A 24,593-nucleotide genomic window follows, 5' to 3' on the forward strand; every position below is an offset into this window, starting at 1 on the left:
AGAAATGGCAAAGATTTAATTATTGTTTCTTTAAAAGGAGAGCCTATATTTTCCAAAATGTTGAAAAAGCTTACAGTAAGTCCAAATATCAGAATTTCCAAGATGTGTATATATGCTAATTAAGTGATACTCTGGTAAATATATCTTCATTAATGTGTGTATTTTGTGCTTGCTATTATATATAATTAATTAAGGGCAGGAATCACAATCTGCCCATGGATGTACTTCAATAATTTAAAATTTTTCACAAATCTATATTTTATCTCCTAGTTTGTACGCACATGTCGCCACAGAGCCTTCATGTGTTTCTGCCTGGTGCGCTGTAACTCAACATATTTTGCTGTATCATTGCGCAGTGGGGCACAGGACACCATAATTACAGCATAATCACAGTAAAACTCTGAACCTTCTTATCGGTAAGAATCTTTTCATCAATGAGGAAAACAGAGAAAGTGTGCCAAAGTGATTTCAGATAGCCGTATACTATCATTTACGAGACTTGTACTAAGGTTTATCTTTAAACACATACACAAAATGTAGACAGTGACAGTTGATACATATATGCATTTGTCTACAGCTTCCCTATTCCCATATTTATCTATGAGTTCTTCTGAAAAAATGGTGGTGGGGAATGATTTTTTTTTAAATTGTGATAAAATGCACATAACATAAAATTTGCCATTTAAACAATTTTCAAGCATGCAATTCAGTGCCATTAAGTACATTCACACTGTTGTGCAACCATCACCATTATCCACCTCCAGAACTTTCACACCTCCCCCAGAGACTCTACACCCATTAAACATGAACTCCCATTTCCCTGGTCTCCTGCGCCCTGGTAACCACTAGTCTACTTTCTATCTCTATGAATTTGACTCTTGTACATACCTCATATAAATGGAATTATACAGACTTTGTCCTTCTGTGTCTGGTTTATTTCACTGAATATAATGTCTTCAAGGTTCATCCATGTTGTAACATGTCAGAATTTCCTTCCTTTTTACAGCTGAATATCGTCAATAATGCTGCAATGAACATTGGTATACAAATATCTTAGTCCCTCTTTTCAATTCTTTTGGCTATATACCTAGAAGTGGAATTGCTTTATCATATGATAATTCTGTGTTTAATTTTTGTAAAGGGATTATCATCTATCTTCTACAGAGCCTGCACTATTTTACATTCCCATCAGTAATGCATAGGGTTCCAATTTTTCCATATCAGGATGATTGTTTTTTAAGAATAAAAATATGAATTAAAATTTTGTGACAAAATTTCTCATCTTACTTCTTTTCATTTCTCTTCTATTTGTCACTTGATTTTATCACCAAAATCAAAACCACAGGATTTATGATGCAAGATTTAGTCTGATTAGAGTTCTAATTCCGAGAAGTCTATGGAGAGGGAGAGTCAGAGAAAGTTAAAGTTATAAAAGTTAATTCACAGAATAGGTATGTAGAATGGGGTCAGAGGGCAGAGCTCCCTCCCTAAAATCTTAATGCTGTGCTACATTCCTTAGAACATGATGGCAAATTCAACTTACAACAAGAAGCTGAAAAGGAAGACAAAAGCAAGCTCTGAAAATAGCAAACTACAGGTAGGTATGTATAAATGAAAAAGGGACTGAGTTTTGTCTTTCAGAAGGAAGTAGAATTAAAGATAATTAGATAATGTGCACGTACACTTTCTATGGCATACCAATGGAGAGGTAGTCAAGAATTAGGATTATTATTTCTGACATTTTCTTCAGACTGTTGTATAAGGTAAATGATGATAATTTGGTCTAAAATATTATATACATTTGTTTAGATAAAATAAAGGAATGTTTAAAAAATTGAAATTAAGTAAAACATTCAATATTTTAAACAGGGTAGAATTAGAATCATCATTTTAGAAATAGGAAGAATTATTTTAAAAAAGTAAAATGATAGATTCATAAAGCAACTTCTTTAATTAACATACACAATATACAGTTTCTCAAGTTCATATAGTACGCCTTTTATGACACTTTACAAAATATTCATGTAGATATTAAAATTCTAATGTTCCTAAATTTGTCTATACCATAATATTATAAAGGTAATATTTTACATACATATTTAACAATTTCATATAAAAAGATATTCTCCTAAAGCATAACAATAATTTTCACCTTACAAAACACAGTAATATAAATTTAAGGAAACAAAATGGCATTTTCCTGATAAATCCAAATTCTTATTAACGAGAGAATAAGATAATTTAGTTGAATTTTGTCAAAATTAATTCAAAAAAGAATTTCAGAATTATTATCTGGATATAATGGAATACTGCCACCATCTTTCAGAGTTACTTAAAAATTATTCACATAGGATTTTGATTAGTTGAGCTACTACTTGCACATTGAGACTATTTCCAAGTAGACGATAACGCTGTTTGACTGTTGTCTTCTCAGGAAATCCTAGAAAAGAAAGGTAACAATTTATAATACAATCACTTGCAATATTAACTTGCAGAGATAAAAGGATGTATTCTTTAGTAAAAGCACCAAGGTTATTTACATAAATAAGTCCCTAAGGTCTCCATGAAGTTCAATTAACAAATGAGGATTTGGAGCCAAAAATATTATATAACATTTCATTGCTTACACAATGTGATATTATCATATCACATATCATATTTGCTCAGTACACACACGTACACACATAACATCCACGGAACTAATAGAAATCTGAGCATTAGGACAGTTTAGGAAAAGCAGTGGATACCATTATTTCAGTTATTTAGTAACAGCCTTCAGGAGACAGAATTCACATACTGTAAAATGCAGATTTTTTTTTAAAGGGAGACTTTATTTATTTATTTATTTATTTATTTATTTATTTATTTATCCATTCATTCATTCTTTCATTTATGACTATGCTGCATGGCTTGTGGGATCTTAGTTCCCCAACCAGGGATTGAACCTGGGCCCTCGACAGTGAGAGCGAGGAGTCCTAACTGCTGGACCACTGGGGAATTCCCTAAAATGCACCTCTTTAAAGGGTACAATTCAGTGGTTTTTAGTATAGTTGCAGAGTTTTGCATACATCCCCATTATTTAATGTCAGAACAGTTTCATCATCTCAGAAAGAAAGCTGGCCCACAGCTAACATCATACTCAATAATGAAAGCTAAAAATTTTCCTCTAAGATCAGGAACGAGACAAAGATACCCACTCTTGCCACTTTTATTCAACATGGTATTAGAAGTCCTAGCCAGAACAATTAGGCAAGAAAAAGAAATAAAAGGAATCTAAATTGGAAAGGAAGAAGTAGAACTATCACCATCTGCAAATTACATGATATTATACATAGAAAACCCTAAAGACTTCATCAAAACATGGTTAGAATAAATGAATTAAGTTGCAGTATACAAAATCAATATATAGAAATCTGCTGATTTCTGTACATTAACAACAAACTATCAGAAAGAGAAAATAAGACAACAATCCCATTTACAGTCGCATCAAAAAGAATAAAATACCGAGGAATAAATTTAACCATTGATGAAAAAAATTGAAGACACAAATAAAGGTACTCCATGCTCATGAACTGGAAGAATTAATATTGTTAAAATGTCTATATTATTCAAAGCAACCTACAGATTTAATGCAATCCCTATCAAAATTCCAAAGGCATTTTCCATAGAAATAGAAACCACATCCTAAAATTCCTATGGAATCACAAAAGATCCCAAGTAGCCAAAGCAATCTTGAGGGAGAATAACCAAGCTGGAGGCATCACGATGCTCCCTGACTTCAGACTACATTACAAAGCTAAAGTAATCAAAACAGTATGACATTAGCATAAAAAGACACAGAAATCAAAGGAACAGAATAGACAGCCCAGAAATAAACCCACACATATGTGGTTAATTAATTTATGACAGGGAGCTGAGAATATACAATGGGGAAAGTAAAGTCTCTTAAATAAATGGTGTTGGGAAAATTGGACAGATACATGCAAAACAATGAAACTGTACCACTATTTTACACCATACACAAAAATTAACTCCAAATGAATTAAACACCTGAACGTAAGACCTGAAACCATAAAAATCCTAGAAGAAAACATAGGTGGTAAATTCCTTGACATCAGTCTTGTCCATGGTTTTTTGGATCTGACTGTAAAAGCAAAGGCAACAAAAGCAAAAATAAACAACTGAGACTACATCAAACTAAAAAACTTCTGCACAGCAAAGGAAATAATGAGCAAACTGAAAAGGCAATCTACTGAACAGGAGAAAATATTTGCAAATCATATATCTGGTAAGGGTTTAGTACCCAAATTATATAATGAAGTCATAAAATTCAACAGCAAAACAATAAATAATCAGATTAAAAAATGGGCAGAGGACTTGAATAAAAATTTTTCCAAAGAAGACATACAGATGGCCAATAGGCACATGAAAAGATGTTCAACATCACTAATCATCAGGGAAATGCAAATCAAAACCACAATGAGATATTACTTCTCATCTGTTATAATGGCTATTATCCAAAAGACAAGAAATAACAAGAGCTGGAAGGAACATGGAGAAAAGGGAACTCTTAGGCACTGATGGTGAGAATTTAAATTGGTGCAGCCACTATGGAAAACAGTATGGAGGTTCCTCAAAAAATTAAAAATAGAACAATCATATAATCCACCAATTGCACCCTGGGTATTTATCCAATGAAAACAAAAATACTAACTAGAAAAGATACGTGCACCCCCATGTTCATTGCAGCATTATTTACAACAGACAAGATATGGAAACAACCTAAGTGTCCATCGATGGGTAAATGAAAAAAGAAAATACACACACACATACACACACCATGGAATACTACCCAGCCATAAAAAAGAATGAAATGGACCTTGAGGGCATTATACCAAGCGAAGTCAGAGAGACAAATATTGTATGATCTCACTTATATGTGGAATCTAAAAACCAAAGCAAGCAAACAAACAAATTTAAAAAAACAAGGTCATAGATACAGAAAACAGATTGGTGGTTGCATGGGTGGGGGAAAAATGGGTGAAATGGGTCAAAAGGTACAAACTTCCAGTTATAAAAATAAATAAGTCCTGGGGATATATAATGTAGAGTATGGTGACTATAGTTAGTAATAGTGGATTGCATATCTGAAAATTGCTAGGAGAGATCTTAAAAGTCCTCATCATAAGAAAAAAAAATTTTGTAACGATGTATGGTAATGGATATTAACTAGATTTATTGTGGTGGGTGATCATTTTGCAATGTATACAAATGTTGAATCATTATGTTGTAATGTTGTACATCTGAAACTAATACAATGTTATATGTTAATTATATACTTCAATACAAATTTTTTTAAAAAAGAATGCTGGCACCCATTAGCAGTCACTCTCCATGTCCCCTCCCTGCCCCTCAACTACTGATCTACTTTCTGTTCTAGAGATTGCCTATTCTGAACACTTCATACAAATGGAACCACACAATATGTTGTCTTTTGTCTCCGGCTGCTTTCGCACAGTGCTTTCAAGGTTCATTCATGTTGATTCTGGAATATTTTTTAAAAGCAAAGTATTCTATGTTTAATATCTTAGTCCTTATAATAACATTATGTATTAACAATATTACGTATGCTGTATAATACGGCTATAAAATGTAGTGTAACTCAAACATCAAGCACATGAGTAAAAATTATCTGATCCGAGGGAAAAAAAGGCTCTTTCATGTTATAACATGTACCAATAGTTCATTCCTCTCTCTGTCTGAATAATATTCTATCTTATGGATATACCACATTTTATTTATTCATTCATTCATTAATAGACATCTGGGTTTTTTCCCTACTTCTTGATTATTATAAACATTGATGTTATGAACATGTACGTATGTGTGTATGTGTGAAGCTTTTTTCAGTTCTCTTGGATATACACCTAGGGGTGAAACTGTGGGGTCATACAGTAACTCTGTGTCTAACATTTTAGAAAATGCCAGAATGCTTTCTAAGGCAGCTGCACCATTTTATCTTCCCACCAACAGTGTACAAGGGATCTGATTTCTCCACAATTTGTTAACACTGTTATCGTCTGTCTTTTTGTGAAGTGGTATCTTACTGTGGTTTTGATTTACCTTTCCCTAATATCCAATAATGTTGAACATCTTTTCATGTGCTTATTGGTCATTTATCTATTTTCTTTGGAGAAATGTCTATTGAAATCCTTTGCCCACTTTTAAATTGGATTATTTTTCTTTTTCTTGTTGAGTCATAAGAGTTCTTTATATATTCTGGATACAAGTCCCTCAGAGTTGCTTTTTTACATTCTGCTTCCACAAATTGACATTCTCATACTGAAGTTCAATTTGCTACATTCTTTTGCAAAACAAAATGGCCCACAGATACTACATTTGCTGGAACAAAACCTTGCACATACCACCGTAAAAGACTGTCCATGCATAAGAGTGGATGCCAGAATCTTAGTTACAATACCAGAATTTCACATTCAGCATCCTTTGGCATAGCAATTAAATAAAGGAAAAGCAAATCAGGTAATAAAGGAAATAAATTAAAGAGCATTAAAAATAGCAAAATTTCAAAACCTGATAAAGTTGCTTCATCAACGCTAGACATTATACTTACTGCAATAAAATAACAGTGATTACCATAATAAAACTATATTTGCAATTGAGCATGATCATAAAATTGCTATTATAAAGATAATATGTCTTAGGCAAGCACACTAGTCATCTCAAATTATTTACTTCAAAGTAGCCAGAGGCAGAAATACCTACAAACAAACTTTTAGACTACCCCTAGGATGCTGTCTTGAGATATCAAGATTATATCAGAGGGGAAGAAATGTCTGAAAACAAACAAGTCAGATCTGTAAAAATTATATATATATACACACATACATATATACACATATATACATATGCATGTGTGTATTTTATACATAGATATTAAAATCTAAACCCACTTGTGGAAAGAATTACATAATTTTGTAAAGTTAAAAGGTGACTTTTTAAAAACTTAGGTACATTAAAAATAATAATCCTCAAAAGCAAAGAAACCTAGAATTAACAAGGTCAAGAGAGCAGCTTTTATTCAGTAAGTGTTGGTTAGTGTCTGTCTCTTCCAAAGCCTGCTGTCTCATGAATGCATGCCACTGGCCACAAAGAGAACGAGGGCAAAATGTGCGGGAGAGTCAATGCAAATCCATCATGGCCAGTGGACAAGCAACTCAAAGAATGCCCATATTGGACCCAGGGTCAGTGATGTCCGAGGCACACGTGAAGGACTGTTCTGTCACAGTGCTGCTCAGTGGTGACAACAGGGCACTGACTATACACATATATCACATATTTTAAAATAAGGTAAAGCAATTAAAAAGGCTTTCTCGCATGTATTATACATATATTTTCAGAGAACTTCGAAAAATCCTATTTTACCCCTTAGATATTTTTAAATACTGAGAAAAAATATTTATGAAGTAAAGGCTATAACATCTATCATTTAAAATATAAAAGCACAAATTTTATATTATTTGTCAGATAGGTTGTAAGCATGTGACATACGTTAACTCACTTAACTGTTACAACAGCCCTATGAAGTTGGTGCTATAATTATCCCCATTTTACAGATGCATAAACTACGGCAGAGAGTGGCTTCAGCAGGGCTAGGAGTCACACTCAGTCAGTCTGACTCTGGGGTCTGTGCTAAATTTCATTATTACCAAAGTGATCGCTACTGCTTGAAAAAATAAGCACTCAAATAAAACTTAGAAATTAGTTGCTATTAGACGGTAAATCTCTTTTCTCTCTGTAGTAGTACAGAAAGTACCTTTGATTGCTCATCCTAAAAAATGAAAAAAAAAAAAAAAGTAACCAGGACAGTAGACTGGGAATTAATTTCCTGAGTCCAATTCTCAGTTCTTTGTTTTATTGATGTTCTCACTCACTTTGTGACATAAACTAAGACACGGAAAGTCTACGATTTCTTAAAAAACACTCCCCGGGATGTCTCAAACTGAATGAGATCTCCAAGAAAAAGGCAGAGAGTACAAAATAAACCTGGTTGCTGTGACTGCTTGGAGAATCAATTACCAAGAGGGTAGTCAAATTTTGTTGGCAATTTGCTCCCAATGTACAAAAAGATGCTTTCCAAACCTCAACTGTAAATCCATTATTTAGATTTTAAAACATGGTCTATTTAACCCATGATGCTCTTCAAGAATAGGACTGTATTAATATTACAACAACATTAGATTTAGCGAAGTTTGGCTTTTCTGCATTCAAGCTCCCAATCAGTTATCAAAAGCACATTTCCTCCTTGTGCAGCCCTGGAAGCACGTGAGGGAGGTCTGTCTCTCTCCCTTCCCGTGAGCCAGGTACTCGGAACACACCCACCGCAGCCCAGGAGGCCGATGGCATCCACAGAGCAAGAGCACCAGCGCCCAGGAAGCGGGATCAGGGAGGGGAGGGGTGCTCTAAGGAGCAAAGGCGCTGTGTCCAGTCTCCTAATAGCAACAATCCCTGGCTTTCCTCCACTACTTGTCTCTCTCCCTTGGCAACCGTATCTTCATCTTTCTTCTTGAGAGTCCATCTTCAGATTCCCTAATTTCGTGTCAATTCTGGCATCTGTGCCCCTGAGTCACCCTTACTTTCCATTAGGAAAGCTCCTTTCTAGACCACCTCTCCACTTTTTCTTTTCTCCACTTAAACCTTGCAGGGAAGGAAAGGTATATAATTGATGAGAGTGCATCTCCGAGGAGAAGAAGTACAAATACATACCTACCCACCACACAAAAATAAACTCAATTGCCTGTTAATTTCTTCATTAAAAAAAAGACAATTCTAGGCATTCTTTCATAAGATCTAGTGTGAGGTTATTCGAATAGTACTCCTAGAAGCAAAAAAATAAATTCGAGAAAGAGATGCTATTAAGAACCATCTGTAGGGAGAAGTGAGGAATTGCTGACTTGGCCCTTCTGTTCCTGCAAAGCACCTGGAACCGTCACTGGAGTAAAAGGAGAAGGGGAACTGAGTCTGAAGGGAATGGACTAGGGCAGGTTATGAAGAAAGCAGACACAGGAGGGAAGGAAAATGTCAAAGATGGCACAATCAGGAAAGGAAGCGCTCTCACATCCATCTGGGCAAGGGTTTATTCATAAACTATGCACGAGTCCCTAATGAATTTTGAGACCTTTAATCAGTGAAAGCTGGGGTCTGCATGTATCCCACATACCGAACTCTGGAGGAAATCCAAGGAGATTTGCTATTTCCTTAGGAGTGAAAAATCGAAGTTGAAGCATTAACAATCTTGTTATCTTTTCTTCTTGTGACAAATTGGTAAGGGATTTGTAGATAGTCTCAATCTGTAGGAAAACATCCAAAGTAACTAATGAAGTAGAGTGCAATTAGACTTGTTAAGATAATGTCATCTATTGTGAGGCAGTTTAAAAATGATGGACGGGGGCTTCCCTGGTGGCACAGCGGTTAAGAATCCTCCTGCCAATGCAGGGGACATGGGTCCGAGCCCTGATCTGGGAAGATCCCACATGCCGCGGAGCAACTAGGCCCGTGAGCCACAGTTACTGAGCCTGCGCGTCTGGAGCCCGTGCTCCGCAACAAGAGAGGCCACGATAGCGAGAGGCCCGCGCACCGCGATGAAGAGTGGCCCCCGCTTGCCACAACTAGAGAAAGCCCTCGCACAGAAACGAAGACCCAACAGAGCCATAAATAAATAAATACATAAATAAATAAATAATTAAAAAAAAAAAATGATGGACGTATAGTCTTCTGTAACACATGGCAGCCCAGGGTAAAAAGTCTCTGTGCAATGAACTGTGTAACTGGTTCATCAAGGGCCAGATAAACTCAGAAAACAAACAAAACCTTAATGTTGAATAGATCAGGATACTCTCAGTGTATCTGTCATTTTTGGTCCCTCAAAAATTAACTCATAAGAATAGAAATAATAAATGACAATATAACATAAAAGAGATGTAGTGAAAGACACAAAAAAGAAACTTGGTCAACCAATAAGTCGATTTTACAAAGCAAATAAGCAGCCATTAAAATGTTTACTGTTTATGACCAATTTTATCAAATTAAGATATTTTCTTAAAATGATAAAATATATTTAATCAATATGACTTCTCAAATCCAGACATTCGTCTGTCTCTGATAGGGTTTTTAGCAAGGGTAAATTGTATTAACAGTAAGAGTTTAAATCAGCATAAAAGAAGATAATGTGATTTCACTTCAAAATGATTCAGAAGTATATAAAACTTGCAATATATCAAGCTTGTATTCAACCATGATACCACAAAGAATTAGCAACTGAAGTATTAATAAAAAGCCTTCCTAAAATATAGATCTTTTTTTCCCCTAACAGGCATTTTTATAGTATGTGCTCCAAAGGAAGGCTCCAATACTAAGATACTTGTGCATAATTTTAGAGAACATTAAGTACTGGACTCTGCATTTCAAATTACTCTTTACGGAATAGAAAGAAAAACAAAGGGTAAGAAAAAAAAAAGAAAGTAAAAACATATAACACTTTTTGTACATATACTCATATCTAGCAACAAGAAGAAGAAAAGATTTATTCTATAGTAAATAATTATTATATACACACATTCATTCCAGTTGAACGTGTAAACTTATTTTAACATTCTCAAATTGTAAGTATTAAAGACAATTTTATTTAAAATAATTTTCCAGCATTTTAGGTCTGCAGCATGCATAGTACCTGCACATCCTCTGTGGTCTGCAGCACAGATCCTGTCCCTTCTATGTAGCGTCCATAACTAAAAAATTAACACAAATATTTTGTAGCATCTAACATATTTGCTAATGCTAAATTTCTTAAATATTTCTTGAAAATCAATCTTACATAGTTGTTAATACAATCCTTCTGAAATATTCTAAATAATATCACATAAATATGTTTTGTAATTAAAAAACTTACCAGGTGCAAGACATGAGATCAGTCTGTTTAAACTTCTCAGACACTAAACTTGGCATAGTTTTTGTTGTGTAAATACTAGTCTGCATATACATTATTAATTGTCATTTTTAAAATGTTCATCACATTTAAATGCACAGAAAGTATGCATTTGTTATGACTTTATATCTAAATGCTATTCAATACTGACATCCCTGCCACATTAGACCAAATGTTATGTAGGTGAAAATAAATTGCTGCTCTTTTCTTATAATGCCTGAACCATCATTTCTTCTCATGAACCCAAAACCGTACTCTCCAGTCTCATGACAAACTCAGGCCCACCAAACGTGCATCTGCCTCTTACTGTAACACTGTATGTTTTTACTCTTTATCATAAAACAATCAGACTATTGTTAAAAATGTATTAAAAATACCAAACACTACAGAAATGCAAGGTATTAGTAATATTTCTTTCCCTAAGATCATTGCCAAGCGGGCTGTTTGACATTTTATCATTTTTTCCTAATGAATTTAAAATAGAAATTAGAGAAAGTCACCATCAAAGAAAAGCTGTTTTCTTATATATCACGTGTGTGTGTGTGTTTATATTATCTACACTAAAATAGACTTCTACAATAAGGTTTCTTTTATACCATTTTTATAATTATAAAAGAATTTCAAAGTTGTTTTTTATTACAAAATTGGTAAGTCCTGTTTTATGAGAGTCCTAAACAGAACCTAGCAGACTTGGAAATATACAACACTGAGTGAAGTCTTTTAAGGTAATGGAAAGCAATAAACCCATTCCCCTGAAAGTACAAGGACAGAGTATGATAAAGTCAGGATGAACCTGGTACGATTATATCAGGGGCATACTGTCTTGTGCAAGACAGCTAGCTAGTAGGTAGAGAGAGACGGCTTGAATTTTTAAATCATACAACTACCTATCAAAAGAGCTTCAGTGGCATTAACAAACGGGGGTAGGGATGGATCTTTTACAAATTTTTCTTGAAGGGTCTAATTTCCCCCCTTCTTCCTAGGTTTAAAAAAAAAAAGTTGAAAAACACATTAACTCTTGAGAAATAATCCAAAGGATGTCCCCTAAATGTCCATCAACAGGTAACCAGTAAAAGAAATTATGATATACCTATACTATGAACATACGAAAGTTCTTTAAGCACCCATAGGTAATAATATCCAAATAATACTGCCCAATGAAAAAAAGGGCACGTAATAATGAATATAGCATGCTACCATTTACTTAAAGGAGGGGGTAAAAATATACATGTATATTTAAACACACCTCACATGCAATACCTCTGGAAGACTGGAGAGTAAACTGAAATCATCGGTTGCACGTAGGGAGGGAAACCGGATGAACAAGAGGCAGAATTGGAAGGGAGTCTTACAATCTTGGTTCCTTTTGAGTTTTGAACCATAAGAATATACTACTAATTCAAAAAACTAAATAAAATTTAAATATGCTATAATGTGCTCCAGGATATTCAATGTTATTTCTTGATACTAAAATTTAATTTCTTCTTGTACATTGATCATGAAAGTGGACAGAAATTTTTGAGGTACCATAAAAAGAAAGGTGCTAAAAAATTAGCAATTCACCATCTATAGAAACCATGTCTCCACTGTGGGTAATTAAGCTCCTATGAAGGTCACCAAACAATGGCATTGTCTTCTATGAGCACTTTTGTGGGTTGTGCACGTCATGTTCTGCCAGAAGGAATCTTCACTTGGGCATTCTACTGGAACATGAAAGCAGGCAATTAAGGGTGAAAAAAATCATTCTAGCAGAAACATTTTATAAAATGCTCCTTGTTTTGAGAAGAGCTAAAAGAAACAATAGTTATGAAAACCTGGTTATTTTGGATATGCCATGAAATAGAGACTCTTTAAAACCTACCCTTTCGTAAAGCATGTGGACCTTCTGGATGTGGGCTTAACAATGTCTAACAAAAGAGCATATCGCAGCAATGACTTTGGTGGTAAAAAGTATGAATTCATGTCAATGTCGTCTTCAAGAAAATCTCTCAGCATTCGCACAGAGAGATCACTGTCCTGTTGATGTTTCCTGTCAATTTCTCCTGCAGTTTCAAGCTTAAAAAGAATGGCCTCTTTTCCAGAACATTGTGTGCTGCTATCAAAGCATATATTTGGCTCAATTTTCTTTTCTTCAATTTTCTTTTCTGCATCTATCGCATGTTTTTGTGGATGTTCAGATTCAGTTTGGGGGAACTCCATCAGTACCTGGCATTAAGTAAAAATACACAAACTCTCAAAAGCTTTCTTAAAAATAAAAGACATATTAATAACAGCCATTCAACATTATGCAAAAAAATTATTTAGCTTTTACTGAGTTGTCATTAAAAAGATAGAAATTGAGGTTTACTAGTATTTATACAAGTTATTACAAGTTTTTCATCATATAGTGATAGGCATCAGGCTATAGATGATTTATTTCATGAAATTACTGCTTTCTGAATTAATAAAACCATTCAACAAAGTAATAGGAAGTATGTTGAATATAAAGACAGCATTATATTTGGAAAAGAAGTTGAGAAAGCAACAGGAACATTTTTGATCAAAGTTTGCCACTCCCCTTCAATTAAAAAAAAAAATTAGTAATTAAAAATGAAAAGCACTCTTCACCCTCAAAGGTTATTTCTATCCCTGAGTCCCACAGGAAAAACTTGTTCCTGCAAAACAGGTAACCATTTATAAAGTCCTATTTTGGGAAAGAAAAAACAGTTCCAGGAATTTTTAATGATGAAATCTTTGTTCACATACTTTATATACTGTTTTTGGAACTGCCCACTATTAAAGGGAGATATATTGCTATTTTATTATATAACACAATATTGTATAATACTGATATTGTATTACAGGGGATTCAAATGATACTACTGAAGCCCTGTTAGTAGGACATGACTTTTGAGTTCTTACCTGTGAGGGTTACAGAGAGCTTCACTGAACAACTGAAACTCTGTTATCCACACCAATTTTCAGCAGAAGCATATAAAATTGCTAGCATAATGAGAGATCCTATATATAGCAACTGAGCATTTTATTCTAGCTTGTACTAATCATTACCATATTTTAATCAATCAAGGTTAAATAGCATAGATTTCAAATAAAATGCAACTGATGTGTGAAAATACTCAAGCCATTTTTAAGATAGTATACTATTTTATCAAAAGTAGTCAATGGCTTCTATTGAGGGAGAAAAATAATAGATGCAAAAGAGTCAATGGTCAAAAGAGAAATTATAGGGGGAAAAGAAGGATAACAACACTAATGGTAATTTTTTTACTTTTAACTTATTTTTTTTCTAATGATGAAAGAAAAGTTTCTGGTTTTGTTTCAAGCAATTAAAGTGGCATCAGGAGGGTGAAAAGGCCTACAAGACAGACCTCGGGCATAGTCTATATTACAGGCACGGGAGGACACACATAAACCTCTGCGAATATACTCCAATAAAGATGTTAAAAAAAAAAAAAAACCTCCGCAAAGTAGTTCCTGAAAATAAATTAGCAGACTGAGATATATTTACAACAGATAAATAATAATGATAATGATGATGATAATAATAATAATAATAATACCTGACCAGGGGCTTGAAAAGGGAACGGCACTGACTGAAGCTTTGCAATAAGGAAATACCGTAGCCTTGAATTTGGAATGCCAAGCTGCAAGTAAAACAGGGCAGTTGGTTGCTATAGGATATTAAAGAGATCTGTATCAACTTTTAGCACCTAGTAAAAAAACTCATACAGTTCTACATTAGTTTCTGCCAGACAAAATTCTATTATCGACTTGTGGAAGACTTCTCTGTAGCAAATTCTTAAACGTTTTAAACTGTCACTCTGTACCTTTATTTGAATGAAATAAAGATGAAATCAGATGAATCATATGTCTATGAGTCACTTTCATTTTATATTTCCCAGGTAAAAAGTCATATAGACATTCTTACATTCATTATGAATAGTATAGTAATCATAAAAAAATAAAATTCACATATAGCTATAAAATTCAGATATAGAAAGTAATAACCATGTCAGAACTAACTGCAAGATTTACCTATAATATTATCCAAAATGGAGCCATTCTTTTTACTGAATCAAATTCCCTTTGGGAAAATTTATATAAGAATTTACAGTTGCAGTACTTACAGAGGTTGGAGACAACAGAAATTCTTGGTACTGAAAGCCACAATTTCCTATTGTTTGTATTAACAGGTCTCTGAAAAGGCAAAGGGAAAGGAAAAAGCTTTCACTCTATAGTTCAAAATAGGGTTCTTATATAAAATATTATACATAAAACTTCATTTTACATGAAAACTGTACCTCCACTTAAGTTGTTTAGAAAAAGAATAATTCTAGGTCTTTTTTAAGTCCAGTACTTGAGAAATTACATTTCTCAAAAAAGAGATAATCCCTATTATAAATAAATAAAGCTACCAGATAATTTATAAAACTGGTGAGTTAGAATCGCCAATCCACTCATGATAAGCTTACTATAGGAATGGAACTATATCTGTAGCCAATCAGATGGGGGAACGCTGTCAGAGACAGCAGGTCAGTCAAGGACTTGGATGCATTCTCTCCAGCTGGGCTACTGTCTGAAAGCAGCCTGACACAGGGCTTGCTTCTTCAGTCCAACTGTAGGACAGAAAACGCCTGTCAATAGGACAAATTCTTACTGAAAACATTCCTACTTCTAAAGAAATAGGCACCAATGTAAGCAGCTAAAATTGAGAAATACCATTCTCATTAAAATGAGTAATCATTCTGGAAATATTCAAACATATTAAAATGGGAAAGAATCAGTTGAACCTAACTCTGTGATACTTCACATTACTAACTATTCAAAATCAATATTAATGAGTAAACTTCATAACATATATAAAAGTCGGAATATACACATTTATTTTTAAGATCTTCATTTCATAACAGCTCCTATTATAAAATATACCAAGTCTAAGATGAACACAGGACAAATACATTTTTTTACCTTGTAGAAGATACTTCAAAACCTTTAACATTTTCTAAAAGAATATACTTCGGTAATTTTTGTAACCTAAAAAAAAACAAAAACAAAAACAAATGGAATTCTAAACATCTCATTACTAAGAAGTAAGAAGTAAAGAAAATCCTTACTTGTGGGAAATATGAGGTAAGTAATTGTCCAAACCCTTTTTATAAAAGAATTTTATAAGGGATGGAGACAACTCATATTTTATTCCTTTCTCCCATAAACAAGGCACACCTTGTTTATGGGGGAAAGGAATAAAATATGAGTTAACATTTGATAAAGTTAACATTTGAAATGTGAACTTCCATTGAAGTTTAATGAAAACATGGGTTTGCACAGCTCAAAGGGCTGACATTTCCATAGAATGGAGGCTTCTAGGGTTAGCAGCACAAGTTTCCAGGCCATGGGCAACAGCATTCACTAACATTAGCATCATTTGCACAAATACTGTGAGCAGAGGCAACAGAATTCAGCTATTAGGCTGTAACGCCCTGTCACTCACTCTTAGCGGCAACTGTGGAACTGACAAACATTTGCAGTTACTCTATCAGTCACGACAGAAGATAAATGACACACACAGAATCTGTGTAAGTTGCTAATCTCTATAAAATGACATACATCACGTTCTTCCAGATATAAAGTTTTACATTTAAGGTAAGCTTGTACAGGAATTTAAGTTTTTACCTTGGGAGAATGTCTAGAATATATAAGAAGCTATTTGTCCTTGGATCAGTCATATCACCTTGCAGGCCAATTCTAAAAGGGTACGGAAAGTAAATAAGTTCAGCAAGAATCTTCCATAAAGATATCAAATCACTTTTAAAAAGTCAAAACAGAGAACTAAAATTAGTTGGTCCTCACAAAAAATATGATCATCTCTGTTGCTACAGAGAACAAAAATATATTTTTTCATTTAATTTTAAAAAGCCTTGCCTGTCTAATAAATACACTTATTATCAATACAAGACAATATGTCCAAATGACTTGCATGAGGCAAAGAAGAACAAGAAGTACACAAAGAATAAAATCAATTACCCTCTTAAAATCACTTTGTTCAGGAAAGACACACACACACAATTAGCTGATGACACCTTTTGCTCTGCCCCAGGTGAGACAACAAAAGTTCAGATGAATGAGCTGGTTGGGAAGGGTGGCAATGTAGAGTTGATGGCATTGGTAACTAATCACCAGCTAAGCAGATGAAGGTAGTAGGTAAAACTAGAACTATCTTGTCCAACGTCAACAGGAGAGACTGAAGCTGAAGGCTTGATTCTACACGAAGGAGTTGCAACTTGGCTAGACTAAGTCAGTCGAAACAGGTCGTGTGAACAGACAGTATTTGGACTAGCAGTTAAATCTTGCAAGTAACATTCAATGTGATCAAGAAGCAAGCAGAAAAGAAGACTCACACTGGGCGTGAGTCGTAGCAACAGAGGACTAGGGTTTAAGGCCTTGCTACTTATTAGCTTCGTGGTCTAAAATAAGTTACTTGACATCACTTCTCAGTTTCCTCACACCTGATAGCAGGACAAAAATCATCAGTGGATCTGAGGCTCAGATGGGAGATTAGAGTAGACTTGAATAGATTCCTCAGAAATCTTGGTTTCCTCTCATTTTGTCCCTTTCCCCTCAGTGTTCCAAAGATGATCGTACTACAGGATCAGACACCGCAGCCATCAGCAGCTGGAGTTGGGCTAATACAGAGTGGGAGCAGTGGTAGGGAAGACACAGGGGCCCCACTGCAGTGATATCTGAGGCTTCACAGCTCTGGGGCTGCATTCTGCTCTGAACCTCCCACTTACTGTAGTTAAAAAGGCCATACACTTGCACAAGCTCGGAGCCATCTTTACGTGGAACGTCCGCCTTCACTGATAAATTCCCAACCTGCTTTCAGACACAATACAGATATCACCTCTAAAAGAATTCGCCCCTCCTGGTATGCAGCAACGTAACACCTCTCTCCTCCATGCTCTCATGGCAGTTTCAGCATTCATTTATTATATACCTTAAATCACATTATAAGATAATTATTTGCCAGTCATTCCCCATGGACTCTAAGTTCTATAAGGACGGGAACTACAGCATCAAAAGCAACACCTCACGTGTAGGTGCACGATAAATCCCTGGGGAATTAATCTCCTAGAAAACTTGAAATAAATCAAAACTTGGATGGAAATTAAGCATGAGAATATTTATTTAAATTAGAATTTTTACTACATGTTATATCCCACTTAAAATCACATTATGTGTTTAAATAGGACTATATATTAATAGTCCTATATATTAAAATAATCAAAAAGTCCTGGCTCTGACATTTTCTAATTGGGAAAGTTACTTAACCTTTCTATGCCTCAGTTTCTCACCTGTAAAATGATGATAATACTAATGCCTATCCCATAAGCTTGTTACAGTAAATGACATACTCCAGTAAGACACTCAGAGGGTTATCACTATTATCATTATTACTTAAAATAATTGAAATATTAATATTAAAAGTATCTAAATGAAGAGGGATTAGTCAAGATTTTATCTAAAATATAATTCCCTGAAATACATAGCCAAATAAATACCATATAATAAAAAGCTGTCTTGGAACACAGCTTTAAAAAGTCATTTTATTAATTGTATGTATTATTAAATGTACCTATCAATTTTGAGAAATTTAAAATTCACAAATGCATTCTTGACTAGCTTTAAAATTTTACAGTTAAGTAATTTAGAACTTGAATATTAACTATGGAAATTTACTTTGATTAATCAGTGTTAAGAAGATACTCCTGAATGCTCATTAGTTTAAATAATTTAAGGTAATTTGGGTCAAAAATAAATACTGTATCTTTGGTAGGTATTAAGGAGGTACCATACAGTCTCTGCATATCTACTACTGACCAAATTACTGTGTTCATCTGGCAGTAATTGCTATTTTCTTTATGATTAATGCTGAATTATAAATGTGTGTAGAGAAAAGGAATTATTGATGAAAAATTTCAAGACTAGGGAAATGCAGCTGATGGAATTCAAAGTGTCTGTGCTTGAAATTACAGTGCGATTTGATTTAATGAGTCCTTCAAAAGTACTCTTCCTAACAGAGAAATATTTATTATACGTACCTTGTGAATGGCTGACAGGGAGGGCTCATTAAAATCATATTGAAAGATAATCTGTCAAACTCTTCTAGTGTAATACCCTAAGGAATGAACATGTGGGGGGAAAGAAAAAATATAAAAACATGCGTAGAAGGGGGCAGAAGGAAAAATGCTAACTAATTACAAGTAAATACATCAGTAATTGTGACACTTTATTTATAACATTATTTATAACACTCAAAAGTTTATAAAACACCTACTACTTTTTTTTTTTTTAATGGTTTTCCTTTTTTTTTTTTTTAATTTTTATTTATTATTTATTTTTTGCTGTGTTGGATCTTCGTTTCTGTGTGAGGGCTTTCTCTAGTTGCGGCAAGCAGGGGTCACTCTTCATCACGGTGAGCGGGCCTCTCACTATTGCGGCCTCTCTTGTTGCGGAGCACAGGCTCCAGACGTGCAGGCTCAGTAGCTGTGGCCCACGGGCCCAGCCGCTCTGCGGCATGTGGGATCTTCCCAGACCAGGGCTCGAACCCGTGTCCCCTGCGTTGGCAGGCAGATTCTCAACCACTGCGCCACCAGGGAAGCCCCTACTACTTTTTAAATAAACTTTAGTTAAACTAACTTTCCAAAGCAATTTTGTGAAGAAAGTCGAGCAGTAAACTGAAGCTATGAAAAATTAAGTGACTTCCCCCAAACTCGAGAGCCAGTCAGTCAAAGCAGAGCTGGAAAGCTAGTTTCCTAGATGCTAAGTATTTTGTGCCTCTATGACACCTCAAGTCTAAGACTGCTGTGATTTCTGGAATCAAACTCTATTTTATAATTAATGATTTTCAGCAAAGGATCTAGGGAATTTTTTAATACCTCTCTATTAATATTATTTATTTAGAAAATGCGATGTATTGACCAGTCACCATCCCTTTCATGTATGTCTCTGTCAATATATCACCAAATGGAAAAAGGTCCCATTTTCAGATATCCACAATTACTATACTGTTTTACAGTTGTGTGTAGTCAAAGAACCTCAAAAGACTGTAGATAAGATTAATCAAAATAATCCCTATTGGACTAAATAGTTTTAAAATGTACTGTTTTGCTCCTATTTTATATACAGTATCAGAAGACAAACAGAGAGAAATACAAGTCATGGGTTTGCCAATTCTCATTAAGCTCTCTTAGTGTACACTCTTAGCCAGGAATTTAAAGCCATAAGCCCAGAATCACAACATTCCTAATTACAACACATTTCTAAGAAGTTTGAGTTCGTGAATAAAGCAGGAAAAGCTTTATTCTGAGCTCTGAAAAGAGTGACTTAACCTGGGGAACACATCAGTTTTCTCTACTGTATTAAAAGTTTGAATATACATGTCTATCATTTTTAAATCACAGGCTTTTAAATAGTTTAAAACATATATGTAAAAAGAAATAAAAATTAAATACTGAAAAGTTCCTAAAGCACCTCTGGATCCCAGAGTTCTAAAGAAAACAATCTGAAAATCATACACTCAACAGTCTGTCAGGAAACCAAGGGCAGGGCAGTAAGATTAGCACACATACTCAAGTTACACAGCTGATCAGCACAGGACTATTAGGAAAAGCAACTTATTTATTTCACAACTGATTGTGAACAGATTAAAGCTGAATTCCTAAAATGAAAATAAAAATCAAACAACAGTCTTTTACATCAGGAGAATCCTTAAGTCTAGAATCTAAAGGAAGTAAACAGAGTTAATGCTTCCAATACTGTTAGACATAAAAAAATTTACAATTTTAAAGGATTCTTGGAAAGAGTGATTTTTTTTTTTTTACAGTACAACCCAAATGACAGAGCAGTTATGCAAAACATAATTGCTCAATTAAACCATTCACAACTGTCTTTAACCTAACATTCTAGGTCAATGAATGTGTTGGGATTCAAGAAAGTAGTTACAGAGATGCATGGATTAACTTTAATAATTTGATATTTTAACACTAATGGAAATCAAATTCTTTTTCCATAAACAGGCCATTCAAGCTAATAAAAACATCCTTGCTTTCAGAGAACATTAGATCCACTCGATGTGGTAACATTGTTTATCGCATGTTGATGAGCAACTTTGTTTGTCCCCCTACTTGTTTTATTACTTCTTTTCTCAAAAAGCTTCCTGGTTATTCTTATACTTAATTTTCATTTAAACTTTAGGAAGACCTTGGTAGATTAGAAAACAACAACTTTTGACTATTTTAGTGAATTTATTGTTAATCTAAAGAGAAATAAAATTTTGTGGTACATGGTACGTCTTCAATAAAAACTTACTGAGTGATATTTCCTACCATTTCCCGCCCTATGAACTCTGATGTTATTTTGTTCATGAATACTCATGACAATTAGATCTTTCTTGATCACTGTACTAATCATCATTATAAAGTAATTTTCTATGACTCGTAAATGCTTTTTGCTTTCAGACAGATCTTACCTAATACATATCAGTTCTGAAACCCCTGTTATCCTTTGTTATGATTTGCCTGGCATTTTTCCATTTTTTTAGGCACAATGTGTTACTCATTAAACAAGGTTCATAAATTAATCCACCAATATTTCAGAGGATCTACGACACACCAGGCATTGTGCTAGTCTGGGAATACAACAATGAACAAACCAGACAAGGTTTCTGCTCACACATTTATATTGTAGTGTCTAGTAATTTTCCATTTTATACCTAGATAAATTACAGATTTTAGTTTTATTACTATTTATCTTTGTAACTGGGGAATCCTGCTCCTGGTTAAAAACCTGTATGTGGGACTTCCTTGGCGATCCAGTGGTTAAGACTTTGCCTTCCAATGTAGGGGGTGCGGGTTCAATCCCTGATCAGGGAGCTAAGATTCCAAATGACTTGGGGCCAAAAAACCAAAACAAAATAGAAGCAATATTGTAACAAGTTCAATAAAGACTTAATTTTCAGGCCTGACTACAGGCAACGAGGAGGGCTTCACCCAGCGGGTGTCAGGGGAAAGCCACTCTCCCCGCTCCAGACTTGGTGCAAGGCCAGCACCTTGCAGTCTCTGAGGGCAGGGCGGGTGCGAGCTCTCAGGCCCCAGCAGCTCATGCTCTTCATATATTTGCATCCCTAGGTCCCCTTATCTGAGGCCTGGCACAGAGCCCTCTTCAGGCGCCATCCATTTCTGCCAAGGCCTCCGTCTAGGAGGAAGAGGGGAACCCTTGAAGATACTTCTCCCGCTATGACTAACGCCTGAAGGGAGTGGCCCTTCTCACTCCCAGCCTTCTCACCACTGCCCGCACTCTCTCCCCCAATGCCAGGGGATCCTCAACAGTGAGCTGACCCCCACGTCTGTGCTGATCACCCCACTTTCCAGCAGGATGCTGTCCCCTAGGGAAATGGAACAGGGGGCACTGGCGTTTTCTCTGTTTTTTAGAGACTTGCTTTTCCCACCACAGCAAGTAATTAAGGCTTCACTCTTTCATTTTTGCCCTGTTGCTTTAATCAGCTACTCTGATCCATGACAGCTCAGCTGAGCTCTTGACAACAACATTAAATAATGTCCTAAAAATCTATAGCTTCATTTATCTTTCAAAGAATAGATATATTTTTTGAGTCTCACTTTTCCTTCCTACTCCAATTATATTATTATTCTTACACTGCAAAGATTTATAACATTTTCACCCTGCTTCCCAACCATTATTTCTTTCCTAACATGGCAGCTTTATTCCTGGGTTCTCCACTTTGATTCATCTCTTGCTTAGTTAGATTAAGTGATTGAGTCATTTTTTCAGTAACGGTTCATGGGTACTACAGTTCATGAGTGGTTGGAGGTTTTATTTTTGGAATTTTTTTCATCTACTTCTGTTAATATTTTTGTCCCGTTTGTTTTATTGTCTTCTGTTTGCTATTCTGACATGACTTTCATTTCTATAATGGTTTTATTTTTCCCATCTTTTTTTTTTTTTTCTTCCCAGACCACTGATACTCTTCAAATCTATTGTCTTATTATTGTTTTTTGACCTCATGCATACATTTGAGTTCTTGTTTTGAAGATATTGAGTTTTATTTAAGGTTTCAAGCTCATGGAGACATGTTTTTGTAATTTTCTTCTGCTTCTTAATATGATTTTTCTGTGTATATTCTGCTTTTTTGTTTATGTTACTTACTTCCTTTTAAAAGTACTATACTAGTATAGTCTCAAACTGGCTCCTTTCTAATTATTATGGAGATCACCTGAATCTAGAAGTTTGCTAAAAAGGCAAAAGAAAGAGCAGTAGCTCTATTCAGGTATTTGTCACCACACTTTCTGGGAAGAACCCACAAAGGTCTTTAACTTAAGACCATGCCTCTGTCCCTAACCCATGTTCTCGCATTTAGGATGAGCAGGAAGTCTGCAGAGGCTGCAATGATGCTTTCAGCCCAGTGATTTGGAATTTTTTAATGTCTCTTTTCTTGACTTTGAACAAGCAATTGCTGGGTCTGTTTTGCCTGCTCCCTTGTCCTTCTTTCCTTCTCAATTCTGCAAGGGACACAGAGAGGTCTGCATGCAATTTTGCCATCCTCATTCACTTGCGTCTCATCACCACTGCATTTGACACTACTCTTCCCAGTTTTCTTTTCTGCTTTGGTTTATGGCTAAATCCTATTTTCATCCATAATGGTTTCCCATCCCCTCTTTTCTTTTCTCTTCTTATTTCTATTAGGAAAAGAAATAGAGTTTTAGAAAAGAAATATCTTTTTTATGCCACAATCAGAAGTCCCAAAGAAAACTGTTTACAAGTCCAACTTATGCACTGAATAGTAAGTTCCTGAAGGTAAAGACTATCTCTCAGTCATATTTGTGCTCCCTCTAAGGGCTCAATAACTTGCACGAAGTAAATGTTCAAATGATCAGAATATGTTGCTTTATGAAACTTAAAATCCCTGAAGTCTCTCATTACTCCTAAGTTCTCCGTTAACCTTCCACCCTCTTTTTAAACATGACCCCCAATGTAGTTCTGATATATTTGACCTGGACATGGTACACTCTTTCCACGTCAGAACAGGGCTGAAGAGAACATCCTAGAAGAGACTAAAAGCCGTAGGAAGGTAGACTGTCTTTTGTCTTATAGACACCATTTTAATGAACTGATTCTCTCCTTTCAAATGACCTGGAGGTACCTCCATTCTTCCCTCTCCCTAGTGTTCTTATATCATATGCAGATAATACAATTTATTATCATCTATTAATAGATGGTACTGAAATAGAATTACCACTAGGAAAATGGACACAGATGTATTATTCTAAATGCCCCCAAATTTCTATTGGCATGTAGCTGGGAATGCCAGTCAGTCCCCAGATATGTAAAGTACTTCACAGTTTCTCTTAGAAGGCAAAACAGAAAGGAAGGTTAAGTTGTTGAACATAATGGGTGCTTTACTGAGATTGTGTTGTTTTTTTATACTTTGTTTAGTGGGAGAAAACTCTTGCTGAATTGGACATTTGGCTGCATCAACTTTTAAATATTTACATTAAATTTAAATTTAGATTAATTT

General features: G+C 34.9%; 1 protein-coding gene across 3 annotated transcripts in view; it reads right to left on the reverse strand.

Moving 5' to 3' along the window:
• Window positions 1–2,208: 2,208 nt before the first annotated feature.
• TRDMT1 (tRNA aspartic acid methyltransferase 1) overlaps window positions 2,209–24,593 on the reverse strand; it is a 57,844-nt gene continuing 35,459 nt past the window's right edge. For all 3 annotated transcript variants that reach the window (XM_068538943.1, XM_068538933.1, XM_068538953.1), the window contains exons 3-11: window positions 19,102–19,178; window positions 16,676–16,747; window positions 15,971–16,036; window positions 15,130–15,199; window positions 14,563–14,646; window positions 12,864–13,207; window positions 10,748–10,805; window positions 9,239–9,368; window positions 2,209–2,440 (exon numbers count right to left, since the gene is read on the reverse strand). In XM_068538943.1, the coding sequence (XP_068395044.1) occupies window positions 2,340–2,440; window positions 9,239–9,368; window positions 10,748–10,805; window positions 12,864–13,207; window positions 14,563–14,646; window positions 15,130–15,199; window positions 15,971–16,036; window positions 16,676–16,747; window positions 19,102–19,178 (1,002 nt within the window). In that variant the 3' untranslated portion in view covers window positions 2,209–2,339. The remainder of the gene's footprint in view (window positions 2,441–9,238; window positions 9,369–10,747; window positions 10,806–12,863; window positions 13,208–14,562; window positions 14,647–15,129; window positions 15,200–15,970; window positions 16,037–16,675; window positions 16,748–19,101; window positions 19,179–24,593) is intronic.

This window comes from Eschrichtius robustus, chromosome 1 (assembly GCF_028021215.1).
Source record: "Eschrichtius robustus isolate mEscRob2 chromosome 1, mEscRob2.pri, whole genome shotgun sequence".
In the NCBI taxonomy this organism is placed as follows: Eukaryota; Metazoa; Chordata; class Mammalia; order Artiodactyla; family Eschrichtiidae; genus Eschrichtius; species Eschrichtius robustus.